General features: G+C 44.0%; 1 protein-coding gene across 6 annotated transcripts in view; it reads left to right on the top strand.

Annotated features, from left to right (window-relative positions):
• The window catches only part of ST6GALNAC5 (ST6 N-acetylgalactosaminide alpha-2,6-sialyltransferase 5), a 150,314-nt gene that overhangs the window by 59,449 nt on the left and 69,590 nt on the right, over positions 1-21,275 (top strand). For 5 of the 6 annotated variants that reach the window (XR_012160440.1, XM_073357303.1, XM_073357302.1 and 2 more), the window contains 2 exons: positions 9,357-9,766; positions 14,335-14,442. Coding sequence is in view for 4 of the 6 variants with exons in the window: in XM_073357303.1 (XP_073213404.1) it covers positions 9,357-9,766; positions 14,335-14,442 (518 nt within the window). In the remaining 2 variants the exon portion in view is untranslated. Of the gene's footprint in view, positions 1-9,356; positions 9,767-14,334; positions 14,443-15,493; positions 15,754-21,275 lie in introns of all 6 variants that reach the window. The other variant, XR_012160441.1, reaches the window with a different exon arrangement.

The following is a 21,275-nucleotide window of genomic DNA, read 5'->3' as shown; positions in this document are numbered from 1 at the left end:
TACTAAAAAAAAAGTTTAATTAGCTAGTTTAGTAATAATTAATCGGCACTGGGTCCTTTCAATTGGTTGGGGATGGAAGGCCAGTGGTGGCTGCTATTTGTTGTTGTGAGGGGGGCGGCCAGTTATATTGGTGGGGGGGGGTGGCCAGTGGCTGGCTTATCTTGGGAGTGAGGGGGTGGTGGCCAGTGGCTGGGTTATATTGGGGGTGGTGAGGTGGCTGCCAGTGGCTGGGTTATATTGGGAGTGAGGGGGGGAAGTCCCGACTAAGAACTGATACTTGTCAGATCCTGCAGCAGAAGGGCCAAATGCAGGCCAGGTGAAGGGACAACACAGCATCCACACAAGAGATACCTGGGGCATAGGGACACATAGGGTGAGTGTGAGAGAGGTGCCAGGGAGAGACATTAACTGAGCTTGGCCTAGAAACCTGCAAGCATCAGTGTGCTTGGAATACTGACTGGACTGGAGAGGCATTAGGCCTGTAGAACCTTGTCTCTCAACTGTCCTGCCTCAGGAACCCAAACATTTAGCGCTGTCGCTCACTATGAATTGTAACTGTTAAGCTTCCCTACGTAGAGTATCTGCAACCTTTGCCTTTCTTGCCGACCCTAGTAAAATACCCTTTCACTTGCCATGTGTCTGGGCGGTTATTGGAGCCCGCGAGGGCTACTGCCTACAAGGCCTCGCTGCTGAAGCACTTTCAGGGCTCGCCTCCAAGTCATTGTACTGCTGGCACGCTCCTGGCACCTGAGGGAGTTGGTGTGCTCCAGCCCTAAGCAGCTAGAATAGTTACAGAACTGCCGAACATGAGCAGGGGGTGGAGAGAGAGAGCGATGGTTTAGACCGCTCAGGCGCGGGCTACCTAAGCAGCTTCAGTGCCTGCCTCCAGGAGAGTGCTCACTGCTGAGGCTCCCAGTTAGAGCAGGGCACTTATCTCAGGCGCAAGGAGGGAGACCAGGTCCGTTGCTTAGGCACCTAAGCCGCTCTCCCTGCGACTCTTCTTGGTGTTTCACTCCTGGCTAGCTTAGGAGGTGCCCCATTCACCTGATTGGCTTCTGAAAATCCCTTCCTTCGGCACCTAACTCTCACCATGCATTGTATGGGGAGCCCAGGTGCTTTGCTGGGCACTGAGGATTCCACTGGGCAGGAGACCTCCTAGGAGGTAAACATCATAACACCGAGTGGAGCAATGCTGCAGTAACTTGGAGGTTCTGGGCCCCAGTCTATAACTGGAGTTTGGAGAGTACATGAAACTCCCTGTAAAGTCAATGGGAGTCGCTTGCAAGGAGCAGCTGCAAAAAATCAGGTCCCAAGTATTGCTCGGGAAGTAAGTGGGAAATCACTGACAGATTTTTCACAAAGGAAATAGTTTGGTGGAAGCAGGAGAGAGAGGGTATGTTAACAGATATGTCAACATTCATAAAAATATATGTGTTTAAAAAAAATAGGTTTTCATGGTTTCAATGGTTGTTGTCCTTGTTTCCTTGCAATTGATGGGTTCTTTGGCAGGCTTTCTAAAGAAACTAATAAGTTGTAGCTCAGTAGGCAAGAAACCGGCAGAAATTGTTTTAGGTGAAAATGCCTTGCTATGTGGATATTCAAAAGTATGTGAATTAACATTGGTGCTGACTACATTTCCTTTAACCTCATTAGCAGTTCATCTTGCTTTCCCATGCATGATGCTGGAGCAACTAGTTCACCTTTGTGCCTTCTGGTACGTAATTCATCAAAGTGGCAGACGAGTGCTTGAAGGAAAATGCATGTAAATACTCATTAGGAACCTGAGTCACAAAGGCATGAATATTTCTACCCGTATCATTAGGTCCCTCAGGATTTTAGTAATGCATTTGTGTGAATGAAAATGGACTTAGCTCTGTGTGAAAAATGAGACTATAACACCCATTGGAAATACCACTACACAAATTGTTTAATTTTTTTAGTAATTCCGTTGAAAAGATTGTTTTGGTTTTTTGTTAAGATTATCTTAATTAAAAAAAATCATTCCTCAGTGGCTGTTTTCACACACAAATCTTCATTAAGATGAAGCTGGATTGCAGTCAGTTATATGCTGTTTCAGTGGATATTACTTTCCAAGAATGGAAGAGGAAATAAGTAAATAAATAAACCCTCAATTGTTAGAAACCGAGGATGTCCCAAACTATCCTAACTCTGCTCCATATTAATGCCAGCTTCCGTCTTCCTTCCTAGCCTGTACCATGTCAAAGGTGTGCACCACAGAACATTGCTTTTATAACGTTTTTCATACGTACATGTCTCTGTATTAACTGTAATAATAATGTCACCACACTAACTTCTGCTCTTTTTGTGCAAGTACGTTAATAGGAATATGAGATTTATGTTTGGAGACCTGTGTAATAACCTGGATAATTGGCTGCCACAGGGCCAAATCTCATGGGGCGCTGAGCACTCCTGTGAGGCACTGAGGCCTAGATCCTCAACGGTATTTCGGTGAGTTGGGTGCCTAAACACCTTGCAGTGTCTGGGCCTGAATTCACTTAGTGGTTTGCAGGATCAGGCCCTTACTTGAGGTGTGGATGCCTTTAGCACAGACGGGGGCAAACTATGGCCCGCGGGCCACATCCCGCTTGCAGGACCCTTTCCTCTGGCCCCTGAGCTCCTGCCAGGGAGCGGGGTCAGGACAGGCTTGCGGAGGAGCCAGCCCAACTCTCCGGCAGCCTGGTGAGCGGGGCAGAGGCTAGCCCCTGTCTCCTCCTCTTCTGCTCCCCTCCCTCCCTCGCAGTCACAGTTACCCCAGCGCCTGGGCAGCGTGGCTGCAGGTCCGGTCAGGCAGCACGGCTATAGCACCCTCGTGCTCCAGGGCAGCACGGTCAGGGAGTGGGGAGCAGGTGGAGTTCCGGGGGGGCGAGGAGCTGGGGGAGTTGCGGGGGCGGTCAAGGGGCTTGGGCCCTGCTGCTGGGGACAGAGGCAGAGCAAGCCAGGGCCCTCCTCCACCCCCAGCATGCTTGGCCCCTGTCCCCAGCAGCCAAGCCCAGACAAGCAGGGGAAAGGCACAGGGAAAGGACTGAGCCCCCCTTTCCCCCACCTCACATGTAACGTGGGGCGGGGAGAGCAGAGAGGGTTGGATAGGGGGCGGGGGCTCCAGGGGGAAGGTCAGGGAGTGGGGAGCAGGGGATATTGGAGAAGGGTGGGGGTCTCGGGAGTGGTCAGGAGCTGGGGAGCAGGGGCGATTGGATAGGGGATGGGTGTCATGGGGGGATGGTCAGGGGCAGAGAGCAGGGGTGTTTGGGTGGGATGCAGGAGTCCCGGGGGGCAGTCAGGGGTGGGGAACAGGTGGGGGTTGGATGAGGGCAGGGGCCAGGCCACGCCTCACTGTTTGGGGACACATAGCCTCCCCCAGCCTTCCCTACCCAGCTCTCCATACAATTTCTATACCCCATGTGGCCCTAGGGCCAAAAATTTTGCCCACCCCTGCTTTAGCAGGTCGGAATATGTAAATAATAATAAAAATGTCTGTGTGTGTTTGTGCACGTTGTAGCTGGCCATAAAGGAAGCTGTGAATTAGCCCAGCCACAATGCCACCTTTACTTACATTGAGTAGTATGTTGCTCCACAAATACAGTATATTCCTGATTATCCGAATAGCTTGGGGGAGATGGACATGGATTTTATTCGGATAATCAGGAGTTTGGATAATTGAGAGGGCAGGAGCCATTCAGTAGCAGGATTTCCTCCCCTGCATCCGGGAGCTTGACGTTGTCATCCTTCTAGCAATGCCCCTCGGGGGTCTCTGCTCTGTTATCCAAACTTCCACATTATCTGAGTCCCTTTCTTGTCCCGCACCATGAGAGAGCTGCCCTCTGCAGCATGTGTCTCATGCTGAGGGACAAGGAAGGGATTCAGATGATGCAGGGTTTCAAATAATAGGATTTCAGATAAATGGGGATATACTATAGACCCATTGATTTTCAATGAGGCTACTCATTGTGAGAAAGGGTGGCAGAATCTGGCTCTGTACAGTTACAATTAAGACAATCTAGCTTTTATGGTCTGTGATCAAAAGTAACTGGCTGGCTATGGTAGACCTGGATAGATAAGACTATCTATTAGGGCACTGCTGGGGATGCAGGTAGTTTGGGTGCCTGGCTTGAGACGTGTAACTTTGACTTTGCAGTTCCTGGCATTCTAATCTTGGTGCAGCTTGTGCGGATGGTGGTGGGTTACAGTAACTCCTCGCTTAACGTTGTAGTCATGTTCCTGAAAAATGCAACTTTAAGTGAAACAATGTTAAACGAATCCAATTTTTCCATAAGATTTAATGTAAATGCAGGGGATTAGGTTCCAAGGAAATTTTGGGGCGGGCAGACAAAAGGCATTATATACTGTACTGTACTGTGGTTTGGAAGTGCCCCTGGCTTACCCCACACAGGCACAGCCCGCTGCAGGCAAGGACTCTAGGAAGCACCTTCCCTGCAGTAGCAGTGGCAGTTTACCCGGAGAAGAACAGGCATCGACTTTGCCAGGGGATGCTCCAGGCCCGCCTCTTCCCACTCCCACTCCAACTCCTCTCCAGAGCACGCTGCATCCTCACTCCTTCCCTCCTCCTTCCCTCCCTCCCCCCCCCGAAAGTCCGAAGCACTGGGCGGTGGGGGAAGTGCTGGGAGGGAGGGGGAGGAGGCAGAGAAGAGGAACTTGTGCAATGCTCCCTTGTAAAGTCGCTGCTCTTCTACAAAATCTTACAAGCGGTGGACAGAGCAGGCAGCCTAACGACGTTAGAAGGGAGCATTGCACAACTTTAAACGAGCATGTTCCCTAATTGAGCAGCAACGTAACTTTAAAACAACGTTAAGCGGGAGGACGTTAAGTGAGGAGTTACTGTATTTTGTTTTTTCACTTTACCATTTTTGGAAAGCACTGTTATGTCAGACCACTGATATGTGTCTGCAACCGTAACTCCATCTTAATAAGGGTTTTGAGAGGGATTTCCTTAGCTTGGTCATTGGACTGGGGAATGGAAGAGATAGGTAAGGGGGTAGGGGAGCTTTGTCACCCTGGCTTCCTGAAGCCTGCAGGAGGGGACCCTCACTAATCTATACCTTCTGTGAGTCTTGAGAGGGGAGCCTCTCTCTCGTACGCCTTATAAGATGCACAAGAGTATGGGAATCAACTGCTGGGAGAGGCATGTGGTCTGGTGAGGAATCTCAGGTTTGTGGGTCCATCATGAGCCCTAAGACCTATGGGGTGACTGTAAGGGAAAGGGGCTACAGGGAGCTTTGGGGAGAGTGGATTTATGCTCATGGCTTTTGGGGAGGGGGCTGCAAGGAGCAGTGAGGGCGAGGCAGGAGAGTTTAGCACTGCAGAGGGAAGGAAGGGGAAAGTACTTTCCCTGGCTTATGCAACAGATGAATCTCCTGTTTACAGCAATGCGATTTCCTGCTGATGAACCACAGGTGGCTTGTTGGGTGAAAAAGGCAGTGAAGTGTTAATTCTAATGCTTCCTGCTTGACTTCTCCTCCTGCTCCTGAGTATCCCACTCCTCACCAGGATCCTGTGCTCCTGGCAGCACTCCTTCCCCCAAACATTTACACCTCACCTAGTCCTCATTTCTCCCGTAGGCCCTGTTCTCCCCCTCATTAGCTCCAGCCAGAGACCTGTTGCCTCTCAGGTCTTCATGCACCTGTGTCCTCTCTCCTGCACTCCACCCCCTAGAAACCTCATGATTTGGAGGTACAGCCTGCCAGTCAAAGGAGGAGTCCAGGTGTGGAAGGTGCTCATGGGCAGCTTGCATGTAAGAGTCATTGTGGGGTGCACTAGCATCTTCACTGCCACCTCTACCTGAGGAACCTCCTGTTGTTCATCAGAGAGGAACCACAGAGCATGATCAGAGAATCTCTTGAGGTCCACGAAGTGGGAGTGGAGCTTGAGGGGCAAGGGGAGGAGATCAGTGGGAGCATTTCCCACTTCCTGCAGGAAGGGAGAAGCCCCCATCAAGTCTCCTCAGCCCCAGCTCAGGAAGCTGACCATGCTCTTTGCGTTCTCCCCCTTGCCTTCACAAACCTGTAATAGAATGTATGAGGGTCCTCAGCCCCTTTGCATGCCTTTTGTAAGGACAAAGTCTCATTTCTGTTGACAAACCTTCCAAGTCACGGAGTCATGTGGTGTGAGCTCTATCTGCATAAGGAAAGGGACTAGAGACTAGTTTGTTAAACACGGCCAGCTTCGGTCTTCAGCATTTGTTGTGATGAGCTGTGCACTGAGGTCACCAGAACTGATATTCCTCAGCAGTGTTACTGAAGACAATGTTAATTGCTCTGGTAATTTGAATTTAATCAACTACATTTTGCTCCGGGGCACTAGATCTCAGCTAAGGGAATCCATGCAAGTCAGTTAACTTGCCTTTTTTGGTATAAAGTGGGAAACAGACAAATCATTAGAATACGTCTGGACTTGTGCTTAACAGCTCTAGTTTAGGGTCTCATGGTTCAGGAACAAGTTGTCAGACTTGCTTCAGATTTTATAGAAAAAAAGAGCTAATTTACATGTTTTGAGAACAATATACATAGAAGGTCAGGCTGAAATCAGGTTTATAACAGAAACTCAGTTGCTCTCTTAACTATGACACAACGGCTGTCACTCTGTTAATGATTCAGTGCTTGGTTCATCTTCTCATGTACAGCTGTAAAATGTAACATTACAGTTAACAAAGTTATTATTTTATTAGTACAACTTACTGTAGGAAATTTTGCTATCATCATTCAAAATTTCTTCATTTTCTGAGACATTTCTAATGTCACTGCACTTGTAACAGTGACTGTTGGAGATACTGCTAGTTGATAATTTAGTACATAGAGAATTTGCATATCTCTTGCAAAAATCAGGTATAGTTACTTAATAGAATTTATTTACTGATTTCTAGAATACTCATTTCTGAGTACAGAATCTGAGACGTAGTACAAATTTTAAACAAAGTTTAAAACAAAACTGTGCCCAGTGCCTACAAGAACCAGAAGCTCTTACTAAGAGAACAGTGCAAAAGAACTAAAACCAGAAAGGAAGAACTGGTGCCCAATAGACAATACAATGTTGTGCTGACCTAAATAGAAAGACTTAGCTCTGAACCCTGGAAATCTGATGGATGTCCTCATAGAATCATAGAATATCAGGGTTGGAAGGGACCCCAGAAGGTCATCTAGTCCAACCCCCTGCTCAAAGCAGGACCAATTCCCAGTTAAATCATCCCAGCCAGGGCTTTGTCAAGCCTGACCTTAAAAACCTCTAAGGAAGGAGATTCTACCACCTCCCTAGGTAACGCATTCCAGTGTTTCACCACCCTCTTAGTGAAAAAGTTTTTCCTAATATCCAATCTAAACCTCCCCCACTGCAACTTGAGACCATTACTCCTCGTTCTGTCATCTGCTACCATTGAGAACAGTCTAGAGCCATCCTCTTTGGAACCCCCTTTCAGGTAGTTGAAAGCAGCTATCAAATCCCCCCTCATTCTTCTCTTCTGCAGGCTAAACAATCCCAGCTCCCTCAGCCTCTCCTCATAACTCATGTGTTCCAGTCCCCTAATCATTTTTGTTGCCCTTCGCTGGACTCTCTCCAATTTATCCACATCCTTCTTGAAGTGTGGGGCCCAAAACTGGACACAGTACTCCAGATGAGGCCTCACCAATGTCGAATAGAGGGGAACGATCACGTCCCTCGATCTGCTCGCTATGCCCCTACTTATACATCCCAAAATGCCATTGGCCTTCTTGGCAACAAGGGCACACTGCTGACTCATATCCAGCTTCTCGTCCACTGTCACCCCTAGGTCCTTTTCCGCAGAACTACTGCCTAGCCATTCGGTCCCTAGTCTGTAGCTGTGCATTGGGTTCTTCCGTCCTAAGTGCAGGACCCTGCACTTATCCTTATTGAACCTCCTCAGATTCCTTTTGGCCCAATCTTCCAATTGGTCTAGGTCCTTCTGTATCCTATCCCTCCCCTCCAGCGTATCTACCACTCCTCCCAGTTTAGTATCATCCGCAAATTTGCTGAGAGTGCAATCCACACCATCCTCCAGATCATTTATGAAGATATTGAATAAAACCGGCCCCAGGACCGACCCTTGGGGCACTCCACTTGATACTGGCTGCCAACTAGACATGGAGCCATTGATCACTACCCGTTGAGCCCGACAATCTAGCCAGCTTTCTACCCACCTTATAGTGCATTCATCCAGCCCATACTTCCTTAACTTGCTGACAAGAATACTATGGGAGACCGTGTCAAAAGCTTTGCTAAAGTCAAGAAACAGAGAGGATGATCCATAGACAAGGTCTCTGGTCAAAAACGTCCTTATCCCCAGAAGGGAACTTGGGATGGTGAGCGCAAACAATGCAAGTAACCTCAGTTTTCTTGGAGAGACAGAGGGATATGATAAAGTACTTCAGGCCAGCACTGTGCTCTTTGGAAATGTAGGGTCAAATCCAGCTCAGGCCAGCACAGCAAATGGAAGGAGACATGTAGGCTACTGCATTCTCCTTAATCAAGGAAAGACTATCTAGACCTCTTCAACAAATCGTGAATAATGCTGCAAGATATCATCATTCCACAGGAGCCTATTGAAGGGCCACATCATGAAACAGTCCTGTCGTCTTAGTTCAGTATATCATCACTGAGAACTCACTGCACCTTGCTGCACACTGCATATTTGATTATCTTTAGCTTTCCTTCTTTCTTTTTCTTCATTCTCCTGTTAAACAATGGGATAAGATGTATTTACAGATTGATTATGATAATTTATACATCTTTTAATAACCTGGCTTATTTTCATGGAAGTTTGTGGTTTTCCGCTCTTCCGTTGCCTTGTAAACACACATTGTATAGATGTACTCCATCTCCTGTTACTGTGTATCTTTTGAAGATGACTTGACAGACAATCTAGAAAAAGTGCAAACCACTAGTTATCAGTGCGATTGTAAAATATGTGTATGCATTAAAGACAAAGAAATGTATTGATTAAGCACTACGATAATCTTGACAGTGATTTTGTTTAAAACGAGTGTACTTACATGCTGAACTGTTACCTGTATAACATTAATGCTGCAGATGGCAATCCAAGGGAGACAATTTGCTGACATTTGACACCAGAGAAACCTGATTAAAATATTATTTCCATTCACCAAAGCAATGTTTTAAGTAATAAAATCTGTTAGAATATGAAAATGTTAATAGAAAACATTTACCTACCCAGCAGGGTGTTTGGAAAGCACGCTGAGATCTTTGTACTAAAAGGTGCAATATATGAGTAAATTAATTAGTAATAATTATTTTATTGCCTAGTGGATGAAGAAGTGATTGCAGTTAATCTTGAAGGGTTTATTTCTTTGCAGCCTTTGAAAATGCACTGCAAGAGTTGTGCACTGGTAACCAGTTCTGGACACCTCTTGGGAAGCAAACAAGGCAACAGAATTGACCAGACTGAGTGTGTAATACGAATGAACGATGCACCCACTCGAGGTTATGGAGAAGATGTTGGAAACAAAACTAGCCTTCGAGTCATTGCACATTCTAGTATCCAGAGAATTCTGCGAAACCGGAATGAACTGTTAAATATGAGTCAAGGTACTGTGTTTATCTTCTGGGGTCCCAGCAGCTATATGAGAAGAGATGGAAAAGGTTTGGTTTATAATAATCTGCAATTGATGAATCAGATACTACCTCAATTAAAAGTATATATGGTTTCTCGGCACAAGATGCTTCAATTTGATGACCTCTTCAAACGGGAAACTGGCAAAGACAGGTGAGGAAGTTTATGTGGGTACATTTGGGGAAATTTCCGTAGCTGCAGAATAATGGCATTTAAACTCATCAGCTTCAGATTAACTCAGAGGGAACTTCATGCCCCTTAAATGTGATTGTAATATGATTTTACGTGCTAAATAACACTTAGCCTTTGTAACTTAAATCAAAAATGTGCATCAAAATAATTTGTATTGAATATTTTTCCATTAACTTATAACACTAAAAACGTGTGTGTTGAATACAATCAAGCAAGGGAATTGCAGAAAGAAACAGCCAGGAGATGGACACTGCGTTTTACATCTCACTTTGTGGTAATAAACCTGAAAGCAGTTTTTTACTGGTTTTGAAAAATAAGAATTGATAGGTTTTACTTTCTTATGGAGGAAATGCTACTGTTCTGTGAATTATAATGGCTACTTATTGAATTTAAGCATTCTTCAACATTGCTGCTGTAAAGCTTCCTGTAAAACAAATACACACTTTTTTCATATATTAGGTGCTTCTGGACAGTTCATCTGCCATTTACAGCTGAGAAAAAAGAAATTGTTATGATAGATCTTTATGAGACCATCTGTAACGTATAGACTGATCTTTAAATGAAATTTTTAATAAGTGACCACTGCACGACTGGAGTGTTTTTGTGCATAATGTAGGTAAATGGGCTTTTAAGCCAAGGACATTCTCAAGAAAAATACATTTGTTTTTATTTTTATGAACTTATTATATTTGTACATATTAAATATGCAGCAGTAAAAATGGTACAAGGTCCCCACTTCAGTACAAACGAAGAGGTGAGTACACAGTGCAGTAAATCACTGTGAACAGTTTTCCCCACCTTGAAACTTACTACAGAGTCCAGCCCATACAGCTGGTTTTAGTACTGGGCAACCACAACGGATGTGTCCTGTCTTCCAGGCTGCAGGGCAGGGGCAAGGCAGAGTCACTCCATAGCAGATTATTGCTCCTGATTGGTTGAAGGAACCGTCTTTTGGTTCTGTATTTGTACAGCACCTAGCAGAATGGGGGCATGGTCCATGACTGGGGTGCCTAGGCGTTACTGCAACACAGATAATAAATAATAATGATAGGTAGCTGTCCCTACCCTTTAGAAGCCCACACTGTAAGGTAAAGGACCACTGCAACCAAGATACACTGTATCCTCTGGCCCCAGCCTACCTTGTGTATTGCCGGTATGAGCATAATGTAACTATGTCTAGGCCTACTTGTTAAAGATCCTCTCTCGGTTCGAAGTGGTGGCAGGGCCTCTCTTCATTCACTGTAATTGCAGAGGGAAACAACAGCTGGGGGAGGTGATCTACCAGCACAGAAAAAACTCTTCCCTCTCTTAGTTTGCTCAGCCAGAGCGGAGAAGAAGGGGAAGCTGACAATCCCCAGGGAATTGATCATTTAATACTTTTTTTGGAGGGTGTATGGAATTAGCTGCATCCCCAGTATACAGCGGAGTGAAACTTAACAGTAAGTATAATGAGGCTTCACTGTGGGCTAGATGGGGCATTTAGGCTCAGGCTCTGCCTATAGGGCAGTGCAGTGCTGTATTCTCCCAGTCACAATACTTCCCTTGGCCCCCTCTTGCTCTAGAGAAGGTAAGATGCAGCACCCCTTTTTGAGAGGCAGGCTACTTCCTGCCCTGCTATCTGGCCAGCTCTGCTGGCTACACATGTGGGAGGGTGGAATCATGCCTCCTCACTTGCAGTGGGGATATCAGGCACACAGTAGGGATCTGAGCAGGCTCTGTGTGTGCACAGAGTGAGGGCTTTTTACACCTCTGCAGTCACATCTGTTCAGAGCATGGTCTTGTCCTGTAGGACAAGTGAAAACCTGAAGGAATTTTGTCCTTTAATTACCCTATAGCTGAGTTTATTGTGAGCCCAGTTCTGGGCACCTTCCGCTCCCAGTGGGATCCAAGGGCACTGGGATCCTTGTAGCATTTGGTCTTACAAACAAGTTCTGTTGGTAATAAGAAGACGCGCATGCTCCTGTAGAAGAAATACTCCTTTAGAGGACACTTTTGACCTACTTGAAGGACTAAGAAGATTAAAACAAGAGATGAAAATAAATGAAAAGGCAGCACAAACGAAGGAGGAAGGAATATGAAAGGAAACATAGGCAGGAAGGAATTTGTAGAGAAAAAGACAATTACAGAGCTGTGGTTGCAGGAACAGAACACTGTGTAACCCAGAATCTTCTCTACTCAGTGTGCTTTTTTTTTTCCCTATTGAGTACTACTGAGTTATTGACTGCAAAAAACAAAGGGGGAGAAATCTGATTGCAAGGAACCAATAATCAAGCCATCCATTTCTGTCTTTAGTATTATGAGAAAAAGGATAATTGGATGTATTGTGATTTATAAAAAAAGGTCTGATTTTTAAAACTGAAGGAGAACCTTCAGAAAATGTCACCAATGAAATAGTATGGCAAATGACAGAGGCTGCAGAGCAATATACTTTGATATTACAAAGTAACTGTACTTGAAAATAACTTTGTAATTGAATAAAGGGTACATTAAGAAAATATGATTCAGAACCAATATTACAGTAATTAGATAAAGGAAGCATAAATGAAATAACTTCAGGAAGAGTATTTCCACAGAGATTATAAATGAGATTTTGGTGGAGCAGAAAGGCCTTTAATTGTAATTTAGTGTGCACTACAGAATTATCAGCACAATGTGTTAGTTCATCATAAAAAAGAATATCTGATAATTCCCCCTAATAAGCACATGACAGCTCTTCGTATTCTTTCATTACAGCTGATTAGGAGTAAAAACAGTAGATATTCTTTTGTAGGACTCTTGTTAAAATCTTTTATGAAAAGGCAAGACAATGTAACCCTGTTTCTATACTGTAATACTGCAGAGGTGGCATTTAGAGAGATGGAAGCATTAACAGTGGTCCTTGAACAGGTTTTCAGATTTAAATTCTTCATGCTCATTGATTGTCTTATGTTTAAAGTTTGTTTAAATTCCTTTATTTTTCCTATTTATTGAAACCTTGAGAGTTACAGTAACTAACAAAATAATTGTCTAATTGAAAAGGGCCAGACCCTTCTGACAGATGCCCTGGGTTTTCTGGGCTGTGCAAACCCTAGACGTTGGGGGAATCTTGTCTGTTGAGAACAATCTATTCCCCCCCAAATCTCTCACTTCTGTGGCATGCAAACAAATTCTCCTCCTTGGGTCCTTATCCCTTCCCCCTCCACCTTTGAGCTGGAAAATTATTATTTGTATTGCAATAGCGCCTACAGACCCCAACTGAGATTAGGGCCCCATTGTGCTAGGTGCTGCATATACACACAGTGAGAAACCAGTCCCTGCCCCAAAGAGTTTACACTGTAAATAGACATGGCAGAACATAGGGTAGGAAAAAGGAAGTATTACTATCTCCATTTTACAGATGTGGACCCAAGGCACAGAGAAATTAAAAGTCAGATTGAGGCTGCTGTCTTTACTGTTCTCCCATAGCGGACAGGTCCATTCCTGAGGTGAGTCAAGTAGACTAATTTATGCTAGCCATTAGTCTCCTCATCAGTAGTAAGGGGTGGAGATTAATAGATGGCATACATGGTTCCTTGGAAGCCTCAGTAATGAACCTGAAAGACACATAAACACCCAAGAGTGGAATCAGGTATGCCCCTTTTAAAGACTGTCCCCAGTTTACAGATGTTCAGTTAGCCAGAAAGGAGCCAGGAACAGGATATCTGGGTTACTCCTCAAATGGAATCCCACATTGTTGTTCAGAGATGCCAGATGCCATTAATGACACTCAGGCTAGGTGGAGTTGGAGTCTCTGATCTTGTGCAAGAGGTGTCATGTTACGGCTAATGGATGGCAATGGCTTTAGTCATTGAAGAAAGGAGACTCCCTGCTAAGAATCACAATTAGAATTCTCAGGTATGGAACACAGAGCAGCTGAGGCACCTCCACAGACCAGCACTTGCAAAAGCTCGTTTTGGCTGGATTGAGCTCTTGGGATCAAATCCTGGTCCCACTGAAATTCTGTGTATATCTACACAGCTCTCGGCAGTGAGTCTCTGGGGTCAACAGATCTGGGCTAGCGCTAAAAATTGCTGTGCAGAAAGTGCTTTGAAATTGCTTGGGTGGGAACGTGCTCGAGTCCCATAGCCACAACTTCAAAGCACTGTCTACACAGCTATTTTTAGAGCACTAGTGCAAGCCCCGAGCTGGGAGGCTTGCTGCCGCAGGCTATGTAGACATACACAATGGGACCAGCATTAGGCTCTAAATGGCATCCTGTGTCGCCATGCAGTTGGGTGATGGTTTCCATTAAGCAATTATTGATACAGGGTATTTTTTGGTAGTTAACTAGTATCCGAATATAAACACAGGCTTGGAGGCTACAGTTGCCTAAGGTAAATGTCACAAAAACATTAATATTTCTTTGCCCAAAATTAATGACAGCAAAAGAGGTGTTGGTTGCCCAGTTTTCATAACCTTTCACAAAAATGGAGAAAACTGCCCAGAAATTACTTTAGATGTTTCAAGAATTATTTGTCACCCTGGAAACTTAATTATGTTTTTACTTTTAGGAAGATATCCAACACTTGGCTTAGCACAGGATGGTTCACGATGACTATCGCATTAGAACTCTGTGACAGGATAAATGTTTATGGCATGGTGCCACCAGATTTCTGCAGGTAAGATGTATTTTGGAAGCATTATTTGCTAACCAGGCTGAACATTGGAGATAAATATTGAAATCTTTAATTTTGTTTCCAAGAAACATGTCTACGGTCCTCTAGAAGCAATTAATTAACATGTCCCAGGATCTGGTTCAAGAAACAACAAACAGCATTTAATTCTGTTATATAAAATATTAAATGTTTTTGTTCATACAGTGGAAGAATTAATCCATCTTGTTGGTGTCTTTTAGCCTTTGAATATTTATCAGCTAAAACTAATGCAATAATTGGCATGAAATTAATCTGGAAAATATTAGTTTCAATCTTCCTCTGAAGGGATTTTTCATTATAGAAGGAGGGAAGCTCTGACAGTTTGACTAGTTTCTAAACTGAACTATTTATGAAACCAAAATTAAGATCCCAGTTCCCCTGACATGTAAGCCCTACACATCTGGAAAACTGGCTACCTATATTACCCCCACAAAATCTGAATTTGCACATGTAAAATGGATGGTTAATCTTGCTATTAGCTATCTTGTGAATGCAAATTTCGTTTGCAGGTGAAAGACACAGCACTCAGACTTTTGCCAGTGAAACTGGCTAGTGTTAGAAAGTTTGGTAACAGGTGTAAGTTCAATGAGAGGTAACTTGCTACAAAAATTGATATTGAGCCATTTCACAAGTACAGTTTATTTTCGGCCACATTCAGTGCTCATATGCAACAAGGGGAAGGGATTCAGTACAACTTTTCATCGCTCACTCCCCATTTGAACTAGTGGGTACTTCATAGAATTTTCTGCTGCAAACTCACTGACTTCACTGAAGTCTAGTTTATCGGTAAAATGACTTTCAATGGCAAGGAAAACAAGATTACAGAGATGGGTTGGCTCATTGTATCATGGAGGTAGAGTTTCTTTTGTTTTAATTCTTTTGAGCATTAAAAATGACCATTCATGACCTTGCATTTGTGCTGACCATGAAGAAGTAGCAGCTTATTGACAGGATCTTTATCATAGGCAATGTCAACACCAAATTGTACGTAGTGAGAATCTTTATGTATTTCCAGCAGAACATTAGTGACTGTAACTTGAGCTGTTGCTACCAGAGCTCCCAAATTTCACAAGGAGCTCTTCAAGGAAGGCATCAGATGAGATGAGATACTACGGATATCAGACATAAACAACTTCCATTGCACTCCGCCTACTTGAGTTTCTTGCCAATTCAATTGGATAAGACCACCTTCACTTCCTACTCTAAAACTGTAAAGTTCCTGGCACCATTATGATGGCTGCCACGTCCTAACCCAGAAGTGGTTGCATTCTGGTGGTAAGTGAAGCGATCCCTATGAATTTATAAGTCATAAATCTGTGTACCACTTTAATTCAGTGTAAAGTAAGACAACCCCTTTGAGGTTTGTTTGTTGGGGTCCATGCATGTAGATGGGAAAAAAGAAGGGCAATCCCTGGTCCAGAGAGCTTAACATCTTCACTATGACTGTGTGTAAAATGTTCATAAGAATCAGTGTACTGTAACAAAGTGGCATAATATTAAATTATAAGACACTATAATATTTACTACTGTTTATATAAGAACACAAGAATGGCCATATTGTGTCAGACCAATGGCCCATCTATCCAGTATCCAGTCTTCTGGCAGTGGCTGGTGCCAGATGCTTCAAAGGGAATAAACAGAACAGGGCAATCATCAAATGATTCAGTCCCGGCTTCTGGCAGTCAGAGGTTTAGGCACACCAAGAGCATGGGGTTATGTCCCTGACCATCATGGCTATCGTCCATGAATTTATCTAATTCTTCGTTGAACCCAGTTATACTTTTGGTCTTCACAACATCCTCTGGCAATGAGTTCCACAGGTTGACTATGCATATGTGAAGTAGTAGTTCCTTATGTTGGCTTTAAACCTACTGCTTATTAATTTCTGTCAAGGTTCCTCCCCCACTCTGAACTCTAGGGTACAGATGTGGGGACCTGCATGAAAAACCTCCTAAGCTTATCTTTACCAGCTTAGGTCAAAACTTCCCCAAGGTACAAAATATTCCACCCGTTGTCCTTGGACTGGCCGCTACCACCACCAAACTAATACTGGTTACTGGGGAAGAGCTGTTTGGACGTGTCCTTCCCCCCAAAATACTTCCCAAAACCTTGCACCCCACTTCCTGGACAAGGTTTGGTAAAAAGCCTCACCAATTTGCCTAGGTGACTACAGACCCAGACCCTTGGATCTTAAGAACAATGAACAATCCTCCCAACACTTGCACCCCCCTTTCCTGGGAAATGTTGGATAAAAAGCCTCACCAATTTGCATAGGTGACCACAGACCCAAACCCTTGGATCTGAGAACAATGAAAAAGCATTCAGTTTTTTACAAGAAGACTTTTAATAAAAAATAGAAGTAAATAGAAATAAAGAAATCCCCCCTGTAAAATCAGGATGGTAGATATCTTACAGGGTAATTCGATTCAAAAACATAGAGAACCCCTCTAGGCAAAACCTTAAGTTACAGAAAAGATACACAGACAGAAATAGTTATTCTACTCAGCACAATTCTTTTCTCAGCCATTTAAAGAAATCATAATCTAACACATACCTAGCTAGATTACTTACTAAAAGTTCTAAGACTCCATTCCTGGTCTATCCCCGGTAAAGACCAGCATATAGACAGACACAGACCCTTTGTTTCTCTCCCTCCTCCAGCTTTTGAAAGTATCTTGTCTCCTCATTGGTCATTTTGGTCAGGTGCTAGCGAGGTTACCTTTAGCTTCTTAACCCTTTACAGGTGAGAGGAGCTTTCCCCTGGCCAGGAGGGATTTCAAAGGGGTTTACCCTTCCCTTTATATTTATGACAACTATGCATATGTGAAGTAGTAGTTCCTTATGTTGGCTTTAAACCTACTGCTTATTAATTTCATTGGGTGACCTCTGGTTCTTGTATTATGGGAAGGGTTAGCTAACACTTCTCTATTCACATTCTCCACACCATTCATGATTTTATAGATCTCTGTCAGATCCCCCCTTAGCGCTCTTTTTTTTCAAGCTGAACAGTCCCAGTCTTTTTAATCTCTCCTCATATGGGATTCCATACCCCTAATCATTTTTGTTTCCTTACTTTTTCCAATTCTAATATATGTTTTTTGAGATGGGGTGACCAGAACTACACACAGTATTTGAGATATGAGCATACTGTGGATTTATACGGTGGCATTATGATATTTTCTGTCTTACTATCTATCCCTAGCCTAATGGTTCCTAACATTGTTAGCTTTTTTGACTGCTACTGCACACTGAGTGGATATTTTCAGAGAACCATCCACAATGACTCCAAGAACTTTCTTGAGTGGTAACAGCTAATTTAGACCCCATCATTTTGTATGTATAGTTGGGATTATGTTTTCCAGTGTGCATTACTTTGCATTTATCAACATTGAATGTCTTCTGCCATTATGTTGCCCAGTCACTTAGTTTTGTGAGATCCCTTTGTAACTCTTCACAGTCAGCTTTGGACTTAACTGTGTTGAGTAATTTTGTATTGTCTGGTTTCAGAGTGGTAGCCATGTTAGTCTGTATCAGCAGAAAGAACGACGAGTACTTGTGGCACCTTAGAGACTAACAAATTTATTTAAGCATAAGCTTTCATGGGCTAAAGCCTACTTTATCAGATGCATGCAGTGGAAAGTACAGTAGGAAGATATATATAGATAGATATACAGAGAACATGAAAAAATGGGGGTTGCCATACCAACTCTTAACGAGACCAATCGATTAAGGTGGGCTATTATCAGCAGGAGAAAAAAAATGTGCAGTGATAATCAGGATGGCCCATTTCAAACAGTTGACAAGAAGGTGTGAGTAACAGTAGGGGGAAAATTAGCATGGGGAAATAGTTTTTAGTTAGTGTAATGACTCATCCACTCCCAGTCTTTATTCAAGCCTAAGTTAATGGTGTCCAGTTTGCAGATTAATTCCCGTTCTGCTGTTTCTGTTTGGAGTCTGTTTTTGAAGTTTTTTTGTTGAAGAATTGTGACTTTTAGGTCTGTAATGGAGTGTCCAGGGAAGTTGAAGTGTTCTCTGACTGGTCTTTGAATGTTATAATTCTTGACGTCTGATTTGTGTCCATTTATTCTTTTGCATAGAGACTGTCCGGTCTGGTCAATGTACATGGCAGAAGGGCATTGCTGGCACATGATGGCATAGATCACATTGGTGGATGTGCAGGTGAACGAGCCTCTGATAGTGTGGCTGATGTGATTAGGCCCTATGGTGGTGTCCCTTGAATAGATACGTGGACAGAGTTGGCAACGGGCTTTGTTGCAAAGATAGGTTCCTGGGTTAGTGTTTTTGTTGGGTGGTGTGTGGTTGCTAGTGAGTATTTGCTTCAGGTTGGGGGGTTGTCTGTAAGCAAGGACTGGCCTCCCAAGATCTGTGAGATTGAGAGATCGTCCTTTAGGATAGGTTGTAGATCCTTGACGATGCGTTGGAGAGGTTTTAGTTGGGGGGCTGAAGGTGAGGGCTAGTGGCATTCTGTTATTTTCTTTGTTTGGCCTGTCCTGTAGTAGGTGACTTCTGGGTCCTCTTCTGGCTCTGCCAATGTGTTTCTCCACTTTAGCAGGTGGGTATTGTAGTTTTAAGAACGTTTGATAGAGATCTTGTAGGTGTTTGTCTCTGTCTGAGGGGTTGGAGTAAATGTGGTTGTATCTTAGAGCTTGGCTGTAGACAATGGACCATGTGGTGTGGTCTGGATGAAAGCTGGAGGCATGTAGGTAAGTATAGCAGTCAGTAGGTTTCCAGTATAGGGTGGTGTTTATGTGACCATCGCTTATTAGCACTGCAGTGTCCGGGAAGTGGATCTCTTTTGTGGACTGGTCCAGGCTGAGGTTGATGGTGGGATGGAAATTGTTGAAATCATGGTGGAATTCCTCAAGAGCTTCTTTTCCATGGGTCCAGCTGATGAAGATGTCATCAACGTAGTTCAAGTAGAGTAGGGGCGTTAGAGGACGAGAGCTGAGGAAGCGTTGCTCTAAGTCAGCCATAAAAATGTTGGCATACTGTGTGGCCATGCTGGTACCCATAGCAGTACCGCTGACTTGAAGGTACACATTGTCCGCAAATGTGAAATAGTTGTGGGTGAGGACAAAGTCAAAAAGTTCAGCCACCAGGTTTGCCGTGATATTACTGGGGATACTGTTCCTGACGGTTTGTCCATCTTTATGTGGAATGTTGGTGTAGAGGGCTTCTACATCCATAGTGGTCAGGATGGTGTTTTCTGGAACATCACCAATGGACCTGACGGTTTGTCCATCTTTATGTGGAATGTTGGTATAGAGGGCTTCTACATCCATAGTGGTCAGGATGGTGTTTTCTGGAACATCACCAATGGACCTGACGGTTTGTCCATCTTTATGTGGAATGTTGGTATAGAGGGCTTCTACATCCATAGTGGTCAGGATGGTGTTTTCTGGAACATCACCAATGGATTGTAGTATCCTCAGGAAGTCAGTGGTGTTTCAAAGATAGCTCGGAGTGCTGGTAGCGTAGGGCCTGAGGAGAGAGTCTACATAGCCAGACAGTCCTGCTGTCCGGGTGCCAATGCCTGAGATGATGGGGCATCCAGGGTTTCCAGGTTTATGGATCTTGGGTAGCAGATAGAATACCCCTGGTCGGGTTCTAGGGGGTGTGTCTGTGCAGATTTGGTCTTGTGCTTTTTCAGGGAGTTTCTTGAGCAGATGGGGTAGTTTCTTTTGGTAACTCTCAGTGGGATCAGAGGATAATGGCCTGTAGAATGTGGAGTTAGAGAGCTGCCTAGCAGCCTCTCGTTCATATTGTGACCTATTCATGATGATGACAGCACCTCCTTTGTCAGCCTTTTTGATTATGATGTCAAAGTTGTTTCTGAGGCTGTTGAGCTTAAGCATTGTGTTCTGCATGGCTGAGGTTATGGGGCAAGTTGTTGCGGTTCAGTGATGAGACAGAACACAGCTTTATGCAAGCAAGCAGGCTGGTCAGCGGAGATGGGCTGTTCTGCCCCCCCTGCCTTCCACCTTCTCCTTTTATTATATTTCTCCCCCTAAGCATTACACACTGCTACACAAAGGAATGTATGACGTTAATTCATATGCTTAATTACCATCCTCTAACTACTACAATCCTGGTTCTCAGGCCTTGAGCCCAGGCTAAAGAAACCTCCCACAGTTGCTGTCCAAACAATCAAGTTCTCAGGGTTCATATCTAGCCCTTGTCCTTGGATAGAGCAATGTGTGCATTGCTCCTAGGAAACAGTCAGGGTGTGCCCCGCCTGCTTCCAGGTGGAATAGCTAGACATTAACCCTTCATCTCCCCTTTTTTGTTTATTGAAGTTGGCCATCTCATGGTAGCCGCCAATTTGTTTTGTCATGCTATTTAACTCCCAGACAGACAAGGACATAACCTGGGGAGCTTTCCAGGGCAAAATTTTACAAAGTCTTAACAAGGAAGGAATACATTGTACACAGCAACAACAAAAAATAAGCCCAATGATTACAAACACAAAATAACCAAAAGCTTAACATCTGCAATATAATCATCTAAAAGGGGTACACTTCTTTTACTACAATTGTAACCAGCAAAAGGCAATATAAGTATCATTCTACTAAGACAGCAAAGGGTGCCATCACTTAAATTTGCAGGAATATAATTAAAGGTGCATGAACCACAAGTAAAAACCCATCCTGATGGTAGGATGATATGGCCATAATTATATAAAACATTAACAGCATGGGAACAATTTAAAAGGGATTGAGAAATTTTTTGACAGCCCAATGGCACCTTTGTACTAGTGCAGTTAACTACACGCGCAC

The sequence above is a fragment of the Lepidochelys kempii genome, chromosome 8 (genome assembly GCF_965140265.1).
Source record: "Lepidochelys kempii isolate rLepKem1 chromosome 8, rLepKem1.hap2, whole genome shotgun sequence".
Lineage (NCBI taxonomy): Eukaryota > Metazoa > Chordata > Testudines > Cheloniidae > Lepidochelys > Lepidochelys kempii.
The sequence above is the reverse complement of the archived record's forward strand: the minus strand, read 5'-3'. Positions and strand labels throughout refer to the sequence as shown.